Source organism: Rousettus aegyptiacus, unplaced genomic scaffold, assembly GCF_014176215.1.
Source record: "Rousettus aegyptiacus isolate mRouAeg1 unplaced genomic scaffold, mRouAeg1.p scaffold_m13_p_6, whole genome shotgun sequence".
Lineage (NCBI taxonomy): Eukaryota > Metazoa > Chordata > Mammalia > Chiroptera > Pteropodidae > Rousettus > Rousettus aegyptiacus.
Window position 1 is genome coordinate 39368084 of NW_023416309.1, and position 20595 is coordinate 39388678.

A 20595-nucleotide genomic window follows, 5' to 3' on the forward strand; every position below is an offset into this window, starting at 1 on the left:
TTATGAATAATGCTGCTATAAATATTTGTGCACAAGTTTTTGTGTGAACATATATTTTCATTTCTCTTGGGTAAATACCTGGTGTGGAATTGTTGAATCAGTTGGCAACTCAATATTTAATCTTTTGAGAGCTGCCAAACTGTTTTCAAAAGTGGCTGCACCATTTTACATTCCCACCAGCAATGTAAGAGGATTCCAATTTCTCCACATCTTCACTAACACTTGTTATTATCTATCTTTTTTTTTAATGTAGCTATCCTAATGTGTATGAAGTATCTTATTTTGGTTTTGACTTGCTTTTCCCCAATGACTAACAATATTAAGCATCTTTTCATGTGCTTGTAGGCCATTTGTGAATCTTTGGGGAAATGTCTATTCAATTTTTAATTGGATTATTTGTCTTTTTATTATTGAGCTGTAAGAGTTCTTTGTATGTTCTAGATATAAGTCCTTATCAGATATGTGATATATAAACATTTTCTCCCATTCTGTGGGTTGTCTTTTCACTTTCTTGATGACCTTCGAAGCACAAATTTTTTAATTTTGATGACGTCCAATTTACATATTTTTTCTTTTGTTGCTTATGCTTTGCGTATCACATCTAAGACTAGTGATGTTGAGCAATTTTTCATGTATTTTGCAATTTTTATATCTTTTTTGTGTGAAATGTCTGTTCAAACTTGTGCCACTTTTTATTGTTATTTATCTTTTTGTGTGCTGTGATATATGTTCCTGTCTCTGGCTTGTCTATTTGTTATATAATAGTTCCTTTTGATAGCAGAAAACATGAACTTTCAAGAAATCTAATTTATCCATTTTTTTCCCTTAGGTTATTGCTTTTATGGCCTATCCAAAGTCTTCAAGATCACAAAGAATTTTCATGTGGTTCTACATAAAGCTTTATGGTTATAGGTTTTACATTTATCTCTATGACCCCTCTCAAATTAATTTTAGCATACAGAGTGAGCTGGAGGTTTAGGTTTGTTTACAGGTATCAATTGTTCCAGAAATATTTGTTTAGGAAACTTCTCCTTCACATTGTATTGACCTGGGACCATTGTAAAAAATTAGTTAACCATATATGTGTTGTTGTATTTCTGATATTTCTAATTTAATTAATCTATTTGTCCACTTTTGCTAGCACCATACTGTCTTAACTATTCTACTTTAATAGTAAGTCCTGAGGTAAAATAGTTTAATCCTTCCAACTTTCTTCTTTTAAAAGATTGTTTTGGCTATTCTAGACCCTTTGCATTTCCACTTCAGTTTTATAATCAGCTTGTCCATTTCCTCAGAGAAACCTATTTTTGTAGGGATTAAATTAATCTATAGATTAACATTGAGTCCTCCTATCCATGAATATGGAATGTCTCCAATTCTTTAAGAATTTTTAAATTTCTCTCAGTAATGTTTTATAGTTTTCACTGTAGATATCCTGCATGTTTTGTTAGATATATTCTTTTGTATTTGCTTGATGTTTTTGATGCTATTGCAAACAGTATATTTTAAATTTCATTCTCTAATTGTTCCTTAATAGTATATAGGATAGAATAATTTTTTATATTGACTTTGTATCTTTGGTCTTTCTAAATTTATTTACCAGTTTTGGCAGCAAGGACCCTGTCTGTCCCAAGGAGCTTGAAGTTTGATAGGAGAAATAAAATACAGGTAGGTAATTATTTTTAAGTCTACATAAGAAGTGCCATAAATGATTGAGTAAACTCTCTGGAGGCCCCAGATGAGAGAGAGCATATTCCAGCAGTGGTGAAAATCAGGGGAGGCTTAAAGAAAGAGACAGAGCTTAAATTTGTCCTTGAAGAATGAGTAATATTTTGACAGGCAGAGTGGAGGGGGAGGAAAAGTTGGAGGATTGAGCATCCATCTTAGAAATAGGTAAAAGTACAGTTTGACAAAGGTGTCAGTTATAACAAGCAAGTAGTAAGAATTAAAGCTGAAACAGGAAGTTTAGGGTCAAACTATGGAGCATTTCAAATACTGTCATTCCAACTTGCTATGTGTCCAACAGCATATTAATCACCTTAACAAATTATTTAATATTTGCAACAATTTTGTTTTTTTTCCTAAGGTGATCTTCAAAAACATTTTTTTAACTTGCCATTACAGTTGACGTGCAATAGTATATTAGTTTCAGGTGTACAACATAGTGATTATACATTTATATAACTTACAAACTGATCATCCCAATAAGTCTAGTACCCATCTGACACCATATTAGTTATTAGAATATTATAATATTAGTAACTATATTCTCTATGCTGGACTTTACCTCCCCATGACTGTCACACAATTTAACAAAACAAATATTATCTCCATATTACAAATGAGGAAATTGAGGTTAACAGAACAAAGTAAATTGCACAAGGTTAGCGGATATTTCAGTAATTTCAGAACCAGGATCTCAGCCTAGCTCTTTTTGTTCTCTCTTTTGCAATACTGTTTTACTACTTTGTTCAGATTATAGCATGAACATTTTCCCATGTCATTGGAGATGCTTCTTATACAATATTTTTATTGGTGTGGGCTACATAAAGCTGTATCAAAGTTTACAGTTTTTCATAATATTATGTATTGTAACATTTTTAATATAAATAATGCTATGGTAAGTATATTTGTGAATCAATTTATCTTCCTACCAAAGACTTGATTTAAGATAGTTTTTTTTTTTCTTTTTCTAGCATAAGCACCTCTAAATTTTTTAGGCTAATAAAGGAAAAGGGACACAAACACTGTATCATTTAATACTAAGTTATGTTTTCATCAGGTTCATGTCAAAAGTTGTGATGATTTCCCAAGGGTATGGTTGAGGAATGTTGTACTGAAATACTCTCTGGGTCCATTACGTTACCTGGCTGTGCTGGATAAGAGGGCACCAGGATTTCCAGGCTCAAAGCAGCAGGACACCCAGAGAAATGGGAGTGAACCAGAGAACTTTTCCAAGCATATATTTGAATTCCTGACCCTGTCCTGAATATGGACAATTCTTTGCCTATGAAATCTAGTAACATGAGTCAGGTTGAATGAACAGGGAGACCATTTTCTGTGACTTCTTGCTATTGATACCTTATTTATGTAAGATGGCTAAAGGGGGTCTGTTTCTTCTTGCTCTCTTGAGCTGAAGAATCAAAATGAAGTTTAAAAACTGTGATGGTACCTTGTGCCTCTTTTCATAGAGGAAAGTTTATAGCTCTAATCCTCATCTCCCAAGCATACCTTGTACTTTCCTCTTATATACTAAAATATCGATTATCTTAGTTAATATGTAAACTCGATTATATACAAATATTGATCCTATACTTATTTATTAGGTGAGGCAACCCTTGGTTGACCTCACAGATTACAAGGACCTCGTCAGCTTACAATCTCTCTCTTATTTTTTTTTACAGCACTGGTCTTCCTAGGTGGTCCCCCATCCAAGTACTAACCAGACCTGACCCTGCTTAGCTTCCAAGATCAGACAGATCCCATACTTATTTATAAACTCTAACTCATTACTGACCCGATATTTTTTGATTAAAGCTCATGCTTTCCCCATAAAATCCCTCCTAACATGCGGCCATATTTTGTGGGCAGTAGCAAGCTACTAAGAGTTTTAATGTAACAGTGACACACTTATAGCCATGTGATATGCCCTGAATGCACTTCAGGGAATAAGTCTAAGCTATGGAACCAGTCACCTTTCTATTGCAGCTATCAACAATGAGATGGGCTCTGGCCATTTCTCCCTGAAACTCTCTCTCTAATCCAGACCTTCCCTAGACAACCAAAGGTTGCCCCACAGGGTAGCATCTGGTCTTTAGAGAGGGATAAAATACTCCACTTCGACATTTTTGTCTTGGCAGGCCTCCCCTTTCTCTGACAGAAAATGAATGATCTAGCACCTGACCTAAATAATAATGCCAGTACTAAGTAATACCAGCAGTAATATCTATCAGAGTTTAAATGGTGAAGAGGGCAGTTTCCAGGAAATCTTGACTTTTCAGATTGTTCCTTGATGAACTCCAGGGTCTAGAAGAAACGAGGTCAAATATATGTAGGCCGTTAAAGAGAAAGAAAGCTGATCTCAATGGTAAAGCACTTTCAGCCACAATTAAAAGTACACCCCAAAAGAAACCCTGAATCTTCTCCCTTAAAGAGTAATGCTGAGGTTGGTGGAGGAATTAGGCAAATCAGACATTGCAGAGAGGGCCTGAAAAGGAGTAGCATGTGTGTGGACTTCTCTCCCACGTGCCAAGCATTTCTGAAAACACGTAGTCTCATCCAAAGCTTATGCACTAGACAGGGATCCAGGACTGGAATGGAGGTGCCTGGTGACTAGCCAGAGAGTTGGCAGGACCCTGAGACTAGTAGCCAGCAAGGAGCTCCTTAGTCCTTCTCCCAGGGAATCCCAGGTGCCTCTCTTCCTGAGAAGCCAATCATTGGCACAAAAATTCTTATTTTTCTCCTCTTTCCAGAGAAAGGATTCTGGAATAGTGTTTGGGGAGGTATGTGTGCAGAAGGAGGCTGAGAGGATGCATAGCCTGCTTGGTTCTCAGCTTATTTTCATGGTAAGGCTCCCACAGGCTCGGAAAAGACAGGGGGCGTGAGGGACAGGTCAGTGAGGTCAGAGCATCGCAAGGACCCACGGTTCTGAGCAGGGATGAAGAGTCTGGGCTCTAGCATCACGTTCCTGTGTTCGATTCCTAGCTCCACCACTTACTAGCTGCTGTTAATCTCTCCATATCTCACTTTCCTCATCTTTAAAACGGAATAATGGACTACCCACCTCATAGGGTCACATAAAGGATGAAATAAAATGATTCTTGTGAATTGGGCTGCAGTAACAATTCCATACCTGTTAGCTATTTTTGCTCCCCATAGCCCTTTCTCCTGCTTCTGGGTGAAAGCACGTCTGTTCTTCCCGCCTTTTCTCCAGAGGTTTCAGAATTACACACTGACAATCTAAAGAATCTCCAGAACATCCCGCACACGTTCTGGAGGCGTGGGCATAAGGATGGGGTCTCCCACTGGTGCCTGGCGGTGAACGACCCTGCCGGGCGTGCCTAGCGGCTGAACATCTGCGCGCGTGCAGGTCCACACATATGTGGATGGACGTGCACCGCCCGCCTGCGAGACCCGTAGAGTTCAGCGGTCTCTGGTTAGCTTCGCGCAGCTGGTGGGCGGGGCAGAGCCATTGTTCCGCAGCCAACCGAGCCCCTCGCGCTCTCTAGAGAGGCCCCCTATGATCCCAATCCCGCAGGGTTTAAAGCCACGTCCCCACTCCCAAGGGTCTCTGGGAACTGGAAGGCAGGATGGAGTTATGCATACTGGTCGCCCCCGTGGCTTCTCTACTTTTTTCCGTGAAACTTCCCCTGTGCTCGTCTATTCGCGTAGTGCTTGGGGGTCAGTCCTGGGCTGGTACCCACTTCCCATTCCCGGACAGGGTTCTCTCCCTATTCCGGAGAGGAAGCTCCCGACTGCCTCCGAGGCAGCAGGGTGCCGGGCAGAGGCCCAGCAGCCGGTGGAAGAGAAGCCGAGGAGAAAGGGATGGGAGGGGGAGCGAGTAGCTCGCGGCAGAGGGAACAGCAGATTGCGCTGAGCCAATGAGAACTGCAGAACGAGGTGGCACCAAATTCCCTTCGGCCAATGACGCGCCAGAGTCTACAGAAGCCCATTAGCATGTCCCCAGGGGCAGGAGGTGCGGCGGCTTAGCCGCGGCAAGTCTGCGGCGTCCGGTTTTTGCGTGGCCATCTCCCAGTACTCCTAGGCTCTTTCTCCTCCCCCCTCCGCCCATGCGGGGCTCGCAGGGCAAGCCAACTCTTCGTACTTTGCCCCGGTAGGCAGCGAATAAAAAGCGTCTGAGGAAATACGGGCTACGGTCTCCCGCTGCCAGTTCTAGCCTTTAAATCCCCAGCCTGGAGAGATCTACGCACAGCGGGTCGGATCCAGACACCGATCCAGCGCACACAGCGCCAGAAGGGTTCCGAGCGCAGCGCCGCCCATCGTCGCGCAAAGGCGGTCTCGGCCACCGAAGTCTCCCCGCTGTTGAGGCTGTCCCGAACTCCACAGTCAGCCCAGAGAAAGTGACCTCAGCATCAGAAAGTCCAGATGCCGGCCCACTTGCTGCAAGAGGAGGTGAGCTTCCCAGCATTGGCCCCCAGACCGCGTGGGTTCTCCGGCGCTGGCTGGGCTTCTAGGTGACTCGTCGGAGGAGTTGAGATCTCTGCGGAGGACATAGCCATCTTTTGCTAGTTGTACTGCCTTCATTTGTTGGGAATGTGGATTGTAATTCGGGACTTGGTTCTCCAACTTTTGTTTCTTAAGCTTTAAAGAAAAATTGGGTCGTGCCGGTACCTATACGTATGTATGCCTGCGGGTTTTCCTTTGTGTGTTCGTAGGGATGCGAGTGTTTTACTCCTTGTTGCCCCTTCTTGAGGTTTCATGGCCCTCCGCAATCTATCTGCACAGTTCCCGGGGACTTACTTTTTCTTCCATCGGGGTAGATCCAGCCCTCAGTTAACCTGGGTACTGGAGCAGAGTCTGTTCCAATACATCGCACTTCCCCCAGCTTCATGAGAGAGTTCGTGGCCCCTGCTGCCTCCACGTGTAGTCTTCTCCTGACTCTCCCTTCCTCTCCTAGGTCTCTAGCTCCTACACCACCACCACCACCATCACAGCGCCTCCTTCCAGGATCCTGCAGAATGAAGAAAGCAAGTTGGAAAAGACTCTCCTACACTTGGAAGAAGACATCCGCCCTGAAATGAAAGATGACATTTATGACCCAAGCTACAAAGATAAGGAGGGCCCAAGGCCCAAGCTTGAATATGTTTGGAAGAATATCATCCTTATGTCTCTGCTACACTTGGCAGGCCTGTATGGGATCACATTGGTCCCCACCTGCCATGTCTACACCTGTCTCTGGGGTAAGAGTTTTTCTTGTCCTCCTGACTCAGTACTGCAGGTTCTCTCCACTCTTTAATAAACTAGGAGCTTACATGGAACAGAGGCACCAGCCCTTTCAGGCTCAGCCATTTCTCTTCGATGGCCTGAGAGGACAAGTGGGCTGGGAACAGAGCCTCGGGGAAGTGAGAGGAAGGAGTGTCAGTGCTGGGGGTCCTTTCATATGAGTGTTGGGGAGGGAGCCCTGAGACCAAGTGCTTTGGGCTTTAAAGTGAGTAGACTTGTGCAAGAGTTAGCTTTTCCTGAAAGAGCTTTTCTGTTTCAAGCCATTTGCTTGGCTGCTTGTCCCAACCCTGCAAGCCACAAAAGAATCAAGGCCCCTACCTGGGAGTCATGGGAACATGCGACAAGACCAGCAGTTTCAAGGGATGGAGTATAAGCTCAGCAGAGTCATGGGATAGCAAGAGAAATTGCTCAGGAGGAGAGTTAATAGAAGAGAGAGAAACAGATATGGTTATCCACAAGATTATTTTGCCCTGACTCTTGGCCCAACCAGGCTCATTTGTTAGAGAAAAAAATGAAAAAGGCTCCTATATGACCCAAGTTAAATAGTTGTGGTGCTCTGTGACTCCATGTAGGTCTCCAGGGAAATGTATGCACCTCTCAGCGAAATGTCCTTAGAATGAAATAAGGTTGAAGTACTGTTTTATGTCCCATTCCCCATCTATCCTGCTCCGGCCCCTCCCTCCTGATCCCATGCAGTCTCTCTTTCCCAGGACAGCCAGATGAAGCCAGAAAAGAGAGCCCTAAGCATCCCCAGCCTTGAGGCTGCTGCTATGAGTTCCCAATTCTGTCCCTGACCTGCCATTAGGTCAGCCTTTTCAGGGATCCATGGGTATGGGCTGATAATAGGGTCCTGCCCCCTGGATACACACATGCGCTTTCCAGGCATTTTCATCTCTGCCACCATAAGCCTGAGTTGGGGAGAGGAGACCAGAGAAATCTAAAAACCCAGGGGCCCTGCATCACCACTTTCTGAGAGTGGTGAGCCAGCTCTCTCTCTCTCAAGGAAACTTTAGGGTTTTTAGAGCAGTCTCAGGTGCCACTGCACTCTTGGAGAGGAGGTATGTTGAAAGGCTAGTAAACCAAGTTTTAGCTGATTCTCCCAGGACCTCTTAGGTTTAAAGATGGTGGGATCTACTCCATAGAGCTTTGTCTTGGGAAATCTTCTCAGTGCCACAGACAGTGAAATGCATCTGGGTGATCCCCTCTCTCAAGATCTGTCTTTCCAGGTACAAACTGGGGACAGCAGTACTTTTGGTACTTTTTTAGGATTAGGAAGGTGGTGCTCCTAGCTTTTTTGTGTATCATTGCTGGAGCTGGCTAGGTACAGGAAATCAGTTCATCTGCAGACCAGAAGGGTTCCTCTTTTTTGAGAGGGGAGGGAGACATCTGTTTAGCCCCTCTGAAAACCCAGCCCAACTTCAGTTACAGCATGAGGAATCAAAAGCCAGGATAAGGATTCCCCAGGGAGACTGTGGACTCCTCTCTCCACTCTTTCTCCCCAAGAGAGAAGTTTTCACAAGTAGATTTGTTGCCTGCAAGCCCCTTCCAGCCTCAGCACTCCCTATAGGCCTGGTTAAGTCCAGAGTTTGGCCAGACTGCTTCTGCTTGCACCCCACCCTTCGTTGCTGGTGTAGGTGGCAGAATGCTATCCCTAAACCAAGGCCATGCCTGCCACATTTTTGTGCCCTGCCCCTGGGTGTGTGTTGTACCTTTGGACAGAGAAACATGGCACACGGGCTGGATGGTGGCCTTTTTAACTCCTGCCCCTAGGCCCTATGGTGGATGGACTAACTGATGGAATGACCATCTCAGTATGGGGATATCAGAACTCCTCTGTCTTAAAGAACAAGAAAGGGCGGGGAGAGTCAGAGTTCCCACCTTCAGAATTTTAGGAGCTTGGCCTCACCTTTCCTTTAATCCCTAAGGACAGTGTTAAATTAAGGACTGGTTGTGATTACAGCATTTCTCAGACTCAGGGCAGTTCAGAAAGCCTCTGAGATGGGCCCTGAGGACGCCGAGGGCCAAGGGCCAAGGGGCAAAACTTATCTCTTTCTTAGGACCAAAGCTACAAGATTTTGCTTAACCATCTATTTGGACTTTAGCAGAGCATGAGTTGCCAACTGACTGACATAAGGCTTTCTATTTGACAAGCTCAGAGGTGTTCACAGAAAAGGTACCAGAGTGCCTGGGTTCTTTGCTCAGTTCCCCTGTTAATAACAAGATCTTACTTGCTTTCTGGGCCAACATGCCAGGGTCGCATGTGGCATAAACAACTCCAGTAGCTTCCTTGGTTCTGAGCTGAGTGCTTCTGCTTTCATGTCCAAAGCCTCGCCCCCCCCCCCTTTCTTGGCGATTCATTGGCTATGGCTCAGCTGTCCTTGTAGGCAGATACTGCATTTGGGAAGATAATTGCCACATAGCTTGAGGCCAGCAAACTACCTGAGGCCCTAATCTTAGCGCAGAGGAATTAAGAGACAGAATTTTCACTGAGATTGACTCCAGATTCTGAAGGAGGAATAGGATAGGGTAGAGGAAAATCGAGTAGGGGAGGGGATGAGGGCTGTTTAGGAAACTGCTAACTATGGTTGGAGAACACAGGACAATTTGTTACAATGTGTGGTGTCTCCAACTGCGGCTAGGTTCTATGGCTACTGAGGATCCATTGTCTCTAGCTGTTTCCCTAGGAATGAAACATTGTCAACAGTCACTGATCTACCAAGGCCTTAGCCCCTGCCTACTAGAGCTATGGGACAGAGGAAGATGGGTATATCCAGCAAACTGCTTCCCAGTTAGAGATTATAGCTGGCACCTTGTGAGTTGGCAGGCCTCCAGGAAGGTGAAGGAGGACAGCATTGGGGTGCTTCACTGACAGCTTTGAGTGTATCCCACCATTGTCTAGAATTAGCCTTGCCAAAGAGAGTATAGGCTGAAAGGAGGGACACAGAAACTGTGTGTAGATCTTGGGGAGGTGGATAGTATAGTTAGAATATGAACTGCTTGTTGACAGAAAACCTAGTTTCAAACTGTGGCTCTATTTCTTACTGGCCTTGTGACTATAGATAAACACAACCTCTCTGAACATCTTTTTCTTCTACTGCAAGTGAAGATATGCAAGCCCATTCAAGGTATCCATTAAATCAGAGAATGTAAAGTTCTTAGCTAAGCTTAAGACATTGTGCAGATAAGACTTATGTACAGGGTGGATTGTCCCCTAACGTGGCCTCACTACCTGCTAAAATATTGAAATGCCTTGTACCAGTTGGTAAATAGCCATAGTTCTGAGCTCCCCAAGTGTCCCCTAGAACCCAGAGGCCCTCGAATTGGTGAATGCCCAGACTGTACTGGCTCTTAAATATTTTAAGACCACCCTAGGTCCTAAGCTCTGTGGAAGTAGTCTGTGGTCCTTAACCCCTTAGAGAAAGACCCAAAGGAGATGGGACCCAGGATAATGTCCCTCATAACTGAGAATGACAACTGGCTGTCCTGCCTTTCTGATGTTCCTGGAATTCCTTAGCTTATTCCAATTCCTAGTTCAAGGGGATGAGACTGATGACATTTTCCGATTAGTAAAATCGAAGAGACCTAAGAGACCAAGGTGTCCCTGAAGTTCAGAGAAAAGCAGAACCTCACCCGAAGTCTCAGAAGACACAGACTCGGCCATACAGAGAACATCATGTTTGCCAGATTGGTCACCCCTCCCCCCCAACTGTTTACTCCTGACAGGAATTTTCTACTATCTGATGAGTGCCCTGGGCATAACTGCAGGAGCCCATCGCCTATGGAGTCACCGAACTTACAAAGCTCGGCTGCCCCTACGGGTCTTCTTGATCATTGCCAACACCATGGCATTCCAGGTAAGAATTTGGCTCTGCTCAGCTCTCTTCTCCACTCTGTTGGTGATCCGGGAGCAGATGGAGGAGATTAGCACCTGAAGAGAAGCAACACATGGACAAAGCATTTCACTTTCCTCTCTCCTCAGGGGCCATAGTGCCAGGAACAGACACTGGTTTCCTGGGCAGACATTGGGCAATAGAGTCACCATTTTAGGTGAATATTTTAGGACTCCACCATGATGAGATTGAAGTGGCTGTTTCACAGACTCATGAACTCTGCTGTTTTCAGGTCATGAGCAAACACTTTTATAGCACTAGTCTAGGCACTTGACATAGATTTCTTCATTAAATCCACACAACAATCTTAGGCGGTAGGTACTGTTATTATCCCCATTTTATAGATGAGTAAATTGTGTCACTGAGAGGTTAGAGAGACCAACATTATGGTCCTATCTTGGGCTGCCAGGCTGGCTAAGTCAAGTTTTGAGGTTTGTTAAGGCAGAAAGTTTATAGCAGAGATAGAATGAAGGAAATAGGGGAAAGCAAACTCCTCGCTATTAAAAGGTAGCAATAGGCCAAGCTAAGCCCCATAGCCCAAGCTTGTGCTATGGGGCTTAGCTTGGAGCAAAGGGGGAAAAAGCAACCAAATCTGTCCCCTGTCTTCATGGCAATATCCCAGGTACTTAACAGATCGCATAATCATCTGTGCCACAAAACTTTGTACCTTGAGGGCTCCTGATGTTGGGGCTGTGAGAAGGAAGTTATTGGCACATTCTTTAAGGGATACAGAGAGTCTCGTCTCAGAGGTCATTTGGGAATGTGACCATGCTCATGACTTATACGCCTAGACACATCGAGTTGTATAAGCTGTGTCTTGCCAGGAATCAGAACGGAGCTTCTTGCAGCTTTACCCACTGACCAGGACCCTAGAACACAAGGCTGCCTGTCTCATGTTGTCCCTGCCTAGGGCTTAGGCACCCCACAAAGATCTTTTCCAACATTTGTTGAAGAATTGCACCATTCTCTCATAATGAAACTGTCTGATCTACCTCCATTCTGCCTATCGTATAACTTTCATGAAGCATCCAGTCCTATTCATGTGGTCCTTCCTCTTCTCTGTCCCTCCAGAATGATGTTTATGAATGGGCCCGAGATCACCGTGTCCACCATAAGTTTTCAGAAACAGACGCTGATCCCCACAATGCCCGACGTGGCTTTTTCTTCTCTCACGTGGGTTGGCTGCTTGTGCGCAAACATCCAGCCGTCAAAGAGAAGGGTGCTTTGCTAGATTTGTCTGACCTAAAAGCCGAGAAGCTGGTGATGTTCCAGAGGAGGTGAGTGAAGTAGCGATGGAGCTGGTCACCTGGTGTTTGGGACCCCCCCCCCCTTTTTTCTCTAGGACTTAACACGAGCTGAGAAAATGGTCTGAATGTTCAAAGTCATAATTTACAACCCTAATTTTTAACAGCCCAAGGTTCACAGCCATAGACTGTTGTCCTTTCTGAGCTATCTTAATTAAACCAGTTAAATTCAACAAATGTTTATTGACCTAGAAAGTCATAGAAACAAAAATGACTGTGTCATAGGCCTTACCTTCAAGGAGTTTGTATCCTGTAAGTCAAGTGTCTGCATGACTATGATGCATGACAAAATATTTTCTGTACCAATAAAAGGCACAAAGGGGAGGAAGATTTCACAGTACTAGAGAACATCAGGGAAGGGTTTATGAAGAAAGTAGCTTTGGAATCCATTGATGGATGGGGATTTTCACAGGTGCAAGAGGGGACGGGACAGTACAAACAATAGAATGAGCTAAAGTGGAAAGCATGTTCTGGCGACAGAGTCCTTTTGCTTGAAGTACAGGGTGTGGTCAGATTAAGACTAGAGAGGGGGATTGGTGCTATTCTTATAGCATCTTAAAAGCAAACGGGATTTAATTCGATTGGCAATTGGAAACCGTTAAAATTTTTTTGAGCAGGAATGTGACATGGTTGGAGGTATGCTTTAGAAATGTCACTCTCGTGACATGTGGAGAAAACCATTGAGCCAAAGAGTGAGAACCTGGGCCACAAGTTGGGAGATCGTGGGGATCCATTTTAAGGGAGCAGCGGCAGGAATGGAAAGGAGTCGGATGCAGGGAATACCAATGATGTAAGAGTATAAGGCCTGACTGCTGAAGAGATGTAAGAAATCAAGTCAGTGGCCTTCATTGAGACAATGAAGAATGGGACAGAGCCTCCGGAAGGACAGAGACACGCAGGCATCAAGGACACTGAGGGTGCCTCTCTGAGAGACAAGAAGAGGAAGGATTAGAGGATGGCTGGCCGGAAATGGAGGCAAGACACTAAACAGGGACTGTAAAGAACACTGGCAGGAAAGAGAAAGGAGCCCAAAGGCAGAGTGAAAAAACAGCCTAAGCAGGAAAACTTTGTGATTTGTACCTCATCTGTTTTACCCACATGATGTTATGCTACCATAACAAAGAGCAATGGATTTAGAGTCTGGAGAGCAGCATTATAGTCCTCACTCCACAGCTTCCTAGTGGCGCAGTCTCAGAAAAGTCATTTAACCCCTCATTGCCTCATTTAAAAAGTGAGGTAATAACACTACATACCCACTCCATTTCCTCTTGCTTTTTTTCCTGCCACACTGTACTCACAACGTAAAAGGAAAGAGACAGTTCAACCCAGCAATAATAGAAACCAGGTAGGTCTAAGAGTCCTCTCTCTACTGACTCTGTATGTGATCTCTCAACGTAGGTATTACAAGCCTGCCATCCTGCTGATGTGCTTCATCCTGCCTACGATCGTGCCCTGTTATTTCTGGGGTGAAACGCTTCTACATAGCTTTCACGTTGCCGTTGCATTGCGTTATGTCATCGTGCTCAATGCCACCTGGTTGGTGAACAGTGCTGCCCACCTTTACGGATATCGCCCTTATGACAAGACCATTAACCCCCGAGAGAATATCTTGGTTTCACTGGGAGCTGCGGGTAAGTCAACAGTCCACAGCTAGACCACATCTAGTGGTTTCCTGGTTGGGGTATTAGGCGAGGCCAGGAGCCAGAAAGACCAGATTAATCTGTTTATGACCTCTTTCTTTCTGTTTTTCTGCCCTAAAACTAAGGGGCAATATCTTAGAACACTCTCGGGAGTCAGGCAACAAGTCTTATATAAAAAGGAAAGGGTAAAAAATAATGATGCCTTTGATTCCAGGTTCTAAAACAATCTCCAGATGCTATGTATAATGAGCCCCTTTGGGTTTTCCTTTTTCCAGTCACTTCCAGGCTACACTACAGTCTTATTCGGGGCAGGGAATGCATAAAAAGAACAAGAGTGTCAGTGGCAGTAAGCCTAGTGGTTCATAGTTAAATATGCTCTATAAAATACAGACTAAATACTTATTTAATTCAGTAAACTTGTCTTTTATCTCCTTCCTATGTTCAGATAGGCCGTACTTGAAGTGTTTGCCATGCCTTATCGTTTGGTGATGCCAAGATGCACATCGAAGCAACTATTGGTGACCCTTTCACCACCTACCTTTCTTGTTTTCTGTCCTTTATTTTTTTCTCTTCTGCTTTATCGTGTTCTAAGAATATCCCCCCCCCCCCAATATGGCTTAAGGACCTCCCAATAAAGCAGTTACTTTGATCACAAGTGCCTGCTTGCTGATCTAATGCTAGCTCTTCATGAATTTATTTCCCTCTAATATGGGTCCCATAGCCAGTCAAGCACAACAGGGTTCTACCATCTGTCTCCATTTTTTTGTCACTCTTTTCAACTAAATGTAGATCTTAACTAAGGCCCAAAATGAGCTTGCCTTAAGCAAACCCAGGGGCCTTTCTTCCTCCCCAGTGATTAGTGCTATTGGTCATCCAGTTTAGGCAACCTCACTGTTCACCATGTTTATACACACCATGGCCTAACATTCACTTTTTTCTCTTTAAAATCTTCCTTTATATTCTCAGCCCTGACCATCTTTACTATCTGTACTAAAAAATGTCTTTTTCCATCTCTTTTTAACTTTTATGCCTTTCTTCCCTCTTTTCAGGCATCTTCTATCATGAGGCATGTTTTTACTCTGAACCGTGTGTGAAATAAATCATCTAGGCCCTATAAGTCTAAGATTTTCATAGAAATGGAAGTTTCTGAAATGAGATTTATCCTGTACTTTAAATGGATCTAGAGCCAGCTTCCCCAACTTCGACCTCTTTCTCTCAGTTCGTAGTGGCTCCCAATATCTTATTTTGCCTCAGTTATCATTTATTTCTCCATACCTGCTGCTCCCCTCCCTCATCACTTCACCCTTTGTTCTCCTGTAGCTCCCTTTCCTGCCTTTTTAATCTTTTCTTCTTGAATTACCTCCGCACAGTCACATGTTCATCTCTCTGCCAAACCTGACCTCCCTTGAGCCTTTCTTGGCCTGTTTCTTGCTGCCCCACTTGCAAGTCTTTTTCTTCTTCTACCCAATGACCCCTCTTCTCCGCCCCCCCCCCCTCAGTAACCTCCTTTGGCTATTTGTGTCTGATTGAGTTTTAAATCTGATAAGTATAGGCCTGGTTAGTACTTTATATAGAGCTTAGCTGCAAAGTTGTTTATGGAAATTTTAGGAATCCTCTGTCAGTACCTTTAGCCTTGGGATCATTCCACCCTCCTACTCAGTTCATACTGTGGATACTTAGGTGTCACAGAGGATGCACCTGGAGATGCCTTGGATGGTGTCATTTACTTTGCAGGACTTCCTTCACTGGGTCATTATTAATATTATCATTACTACTCTACTGAGGTTCTTTGATCTTCAACGGGCTCAATGTGCTCTTTTACTATCCTTTACCCGGCTTTACCCCGGCCTCAGAAGGGTCAGTATTGTTATTGTTGAATGCGATTCAGAAAGAAGAGTGCTAAAGGGTGAAGAACTCTCTGTGGAGTTTCCAAAGTTTTACCCATTACAGAAATTATCCTGAATCTTTGGTTTTTCCTCTATCCAGCAAAGTGAACTGCTCATCTCAGACTCTCAGAGGTTAGAGGGAATATCTAAGCATTTTGGTTCTGATTCCCTAAGAGAGCTTATGTTTTATCAGCATCGCCGTGCAAAGCTCAAAGAATTCAAAGTCAGAGCAGCCTATTGAACCAGTAGTGGCTGAGGAATCTTGGGCTCCTGGGCTGAGATTCCTTTCTTCTGACTTGTAGCTGTTGCTGCCCAATTCTGTTGGTCTCTTGTACCCTTGGGGTAATACCCTTAGGCTCCCAGACATCCATGGCCGAACAGGGTCTCCCCATTCCTTTCTTAAGATGCCTATGAGGGGATCTATTTGGTTCAGAGTAGAGGAGACTGGTTTTATTTGTTGATTGGACAACAGCAAGTTTCTGCTAGGTTTAAAGTACCCTGCTAAGTAACCATTGTGCCAAGATCGGGAAGACAAATCCACAGTAGAACTCCATAACTTTTCTCCTTGTTTTTGTTCTAGGTGAGGGCTTCCACAATTACCACCACACCTTTCCCTATGACTACTCCACCAGTGAATATCGCTGGCACGTCAACTTCACCACATTCTTCATCGATTGCATGGCTGCCCTCGGTCTGGCTTATGACCGGAAGACGGTATCCAAGGCAGCCATCTTGGCTAGGGTTAAAAGAACTGGAGATGGAAGCTATAAGAGTGGTTGAGTTTTGGGTCTCTCGGGTTCCTTTTCCAAAAGCCAGCCAGGCAGAGGTTTAATGTTCTGTTTATTAACTACTGAATATGCTAAAAGGATGCTAAAGATAATGATGTTAACCCATTCCAGTACAGTATTCTTTTAAAATGCAAAAGTATTGAAAGCCAACAACTCTGCCTTCATGATGCAAGCTAATAGACTTATTTTTTCTCTTCTCTGTCTTCTAGACATGTTGCTCCTTTCTTTGCTTTGTTCTTACCACCTTCCTTTCTCTTCCCCCTCATTGCCTCCCAAGCGAGCAGCTGGTGAGTCATTGGTGGGTGTTCAGCTTCTGAAGCCCAGACAACCTTTCTGTCATCCAAAGCTAGTGGTTTTTACCCTAGGTAACTTTCCTTGAGCTGTCCTGAGCTTCAAGGTAGGTGGCTCAAGCTAGAGACATGATAAAATCTCCTGGGAAATCATCTGTTAATTATCTTCAGACTAGGCATTTGCTAGATGGAATGGAAAAGTGTGTTTGGCATGAAGCTTCTAAAGCAGGTAAATTGTTAGAGGGGAGAGTTAGCATGCATGGTATGATCGATAAGTAAGTAAGCAAGAAGTTTCTGCTGCAATCAGACATCTTTCGTCTTTCCGTTCTGCCAATTCGCCATCAGGATATTGGTCAGCTCCCCTTGTAGAAATAAAGTGGCGGCAGCATTTCCAGACATCCAAAAAAGGAATGCATTGTGGTGTAGTGGTGAGCATTCCAAAAAAGGAAAGCTTTTAGGAGGTAGAGTTGGGTCCCACGTAAATACGCGCGCGCACATGTGTGGATGTGTGTGTGTGTATACAGATTTACTTTGGTTGGAATATTAGAGTCCCTCTGAAAGAGGGATGCTTGAATAAGAGGAGGAATTAGGTGGATTGTTGACTTTCCCTCACTGCTGGACAGGAGATGGAGAGGTTGAGGAACAAGGTCTTAGGCAGTTCCTGAGAGATGACTTTACAGAAGAAGGACTTTGAGAACATCCTGCCTGGGGATTTGGATTCGGAAGTTTACTAAGCAAGTTATTGGGTATCCTAATATTAAAGCTGGTTATTCAAACAAGTTAGATGTTAACTCTCTTATAGTTCTCCTTGGAATGAGTAAAAACTAAAAGGCTTCTTCCCACAGGGTCAGACCTTTTCACTCATTCCTAATCTATTAACAACTAGCCTAAAGTCTAGGACTGCCTGGGGGCAGATAGGAGTCTTAACTATCCTGATTATCCATCCATTCCTGGCTCTATCCTTTCTGTCAGATGTCTCCTATTGGTTCTGTCTCTTCTTTGATGTTTTTATTCCCCACCCTAGACAGGCAGCCTCCTTTGTGTGTATTCAGAAGCAGTGATAGCTATTGCTGTCCAGTCAGCTCCCTCTCCTGCAGACAGAATGCTCAGAGTCACTGAACCACTGTTTCTTTTTATAAAGTTAAGCTAGCTGCCACTTTCACTTGGCCTCCAGAGTCTCTCCACCTACAGCCCTATGCTTTCCTGCCATGTTGATGACTCAAGACAAGGCTGGAAAGCCCTACTAGAAACATCCTTGGCTCAAGAGCTCTCTCACAATGCACAGCCAAGCCAAGTACTTGTGTCATGCTGGTGAGCCAGCCACAGAGTAAAGAGAGTTTGTTTTTAGTCTCCTCTGTCTGGGTCAGAACCACAGAGAATGCTAGATGCTCCCTCTTTGCTCATTCACCCTGCCCAGATTTAGTCTGTGCTCCTAGCTGACAGTGCAATGCTGGTAGAAGTAAGAGGGAGCTTAGTCTTTTCTGGGAAGCACAAGAATCAAAAGCAAGTTCCAAAGTCCCTCACTCAAAAGGAGGCTCTGTTTGTTCCCTGGAGCCGGGGTACACTGCAAAGCTTTGGCTGAGACTTGGCATCTAAGATGCTATGAACTTTGCTGAACAGCGTCTCTGTTCAGCAAACTAACCAGCATTCCCCACCACTCAACCTAGGGCAGACAATAGTATAGAAAAGGTCTGGAAAAAAACAACGTAAATATTTTTAGAACCTTGGACCACTCCTGTCCCTGTATCTCAGTCATCAATGCAGAAGCCTGGCTTTACTCTATCAAGATTGGAAATGTACAATACCAAATGCTCTGTCTACTGCTGAGCCAAAACAGTGAAAGGGAAGAGGGCCTTTCTTTCTGTATTAACTGAATAGATAGAGGCTACAGGGACTAAAAGTATCTTTGTCTTTCGAGCTGTTCCTCAGTAGAAAAGAATCTAATGAAAGAGCACTATAGTTTCAATCTGTTGACCTGTGTACCTACCCCCTAGAAGTGTCTTGTATAGTTTTAATTTCACAGATCATCAGTTGCCTGCTTTATAATTTATGATCAAAAACAACTTTATCTTTCTATTCTAATCATGTTCTATCGATCTGATCCACACCGTGTCCCTACACAAGGCTGGACAGGGTCTTCAGGCTGAGAACCCTAGTGTATGTATAGATGTGTGTGTGTGTGTGGTAGGAGGTGTCTGCTGAGTAAGGAACACTTTTAAGATTCTAAAGTTGAATTCAGATGATGCATTAATGATCCAGAAACTCAGATCTGATCAAGTCTGAATTTCTAACTATCTTTGCTTTGTGGGTATGCTGACAACTTCTTTGGGTGCCTTACATCTTTTCTAATCAGTGTTGCATATGAGCCTTCTCTCACTCCCTCCTTACTCCCTCTATGGAGTTCCTTTGTACCTGACAGCCTACAGAAGTGGCTGGTATAAAAGGGGGCCTGGCTGGAGAATTATTAGTACAACTATTTGCAGGATTCCCTTCTGGGCTTCATTTCGGAAACTTTTCTTAAGGCTGTGTTTATTAAAGTGCTCACATTTGATGGAGGGTGGAAGTAATTTGAATGTATTTGATTTATAAACTTTTTAGATTAAAAGGTGGTTATAGCATTTTAAAATGGAAACTTTTTTTCCTTGGTTTGCTAGTATCCTGAGTGTATTCTCTATAAGTGTAGCTCAAATGGGTCAGCATGAAAAGTTAAAGAAAGCAGGATGTCAATGTTATGCAGGTGGTTAAGGCCAAGGCCTCTTGTACCACTGTGCCACTGACTTGCTTTGTGACCTGGGGCAAGTCACTTAACTATAATGTGCCTCAGTTTTCCTTCTGTTAAAATGGGGATAATAATACTGACCTACCTCAAAGGGCAGTTTTGAGGCGTGACTAATGCTTTTTATAAAGCATTTTGGGATCTTTCAGCGGAGGGATTCTCTTAAGTCCTGAGTATTTTTATAGTAGCAGTATCCACCATGAACTTGTGTCCACCTTGAACCATGTGTCCCAGATACTATCATTAATCTATAGGGTTCTCTCTGAGAGATTGAATAAATCCAATGGATAAGTGGTGGCTATCTAGCCAGACAAAATTTGAGAATGCATAAACTCATTGCCATGGAAACATACACAGGATACCTTTTCCTTGATTAGGTGGGATTTTTTCTTTTTAATGTGGGATAGTAGTTATTTGTGACCCAAGAATAATTTTGGAATAATTTCTATTAATAACTCTGAAGCTAGTCATACTGATGAGATTGTGTTTGTTCATAATAAAAGTGAAGTGAATCCGATTGCACTGTGTCTGGTAGTTTTTTGGCTGTGATTCAAACTCTCCTGGGACTTATCTCTATGGTCCACCTTACTATCTAGGTCCTGTTCCTGTACCTTTAAGAGTAAAGAAGTAAAAGCTATGATGGTTGACTCATACCCTAGTAACCCATCTTGTCCTCCCTAAGGGTAACTTTAGGTTAAACTCAGCCTTGGCAGCAGGAAACCAGGAGTCTGCTGCCATTAAACCAAGCACATTAACACCAGCTGACACTTTGGCCTTGGGGAAATGCCAGGTCTCTTGTGTCACATGGTCACATGGACTCAAGAGGAAGTAAGTTAGAAGGAGGAAAAGCACTGTCTGGGAAAGCAGTCTTTTACCTTGCAACTTAGGCTGGGCTTTCCAGGTCATTGCTCCAAAATGCGGTCCCTCCTCAGAATAAAGTGGCTTCCTGGAAATGCTAATAACAGGAAGAAAAGAAAAATAATCCAAGGGAAAGTTTGTCAATTGCCAGAATACAGAGGGCTTCATGATCATAAGATGGAAAAGGCTTTAGCTTTTAC

At 43.8% G+C, this 20595-nt stretch overlaps 1 protein-coding gene across 1 annotated transcript; it reads left to right on the forward strand.

The window, feature by feature from the left end:
* Positions 1-5694: 5694 nt before the first annotated feature.
* On the forward strand, positions 5695-20054 carry SCD (stearoyl-CoA desaturase). Its single transcript, XM_016124258.2, has 6 exons — positions 5695-6132; positions 6638-6920; positions 10687-10817; positions 11925-12130; positions 13556-13788; positions 16264-20054. Exons 1-6 carry the CDS (start codon positions 6106-6108, stop codon positions 16461-16463), a joined length of 1080 nt encoding a protein of 359 aa, XP_015979744.2. The 5' UTR covers positions 5695-6105; the 3' UTR covers positions 16464-20054.
* The last annotated feature ends 541 nt before the right edge of the window (positions 20055-20595 follow it).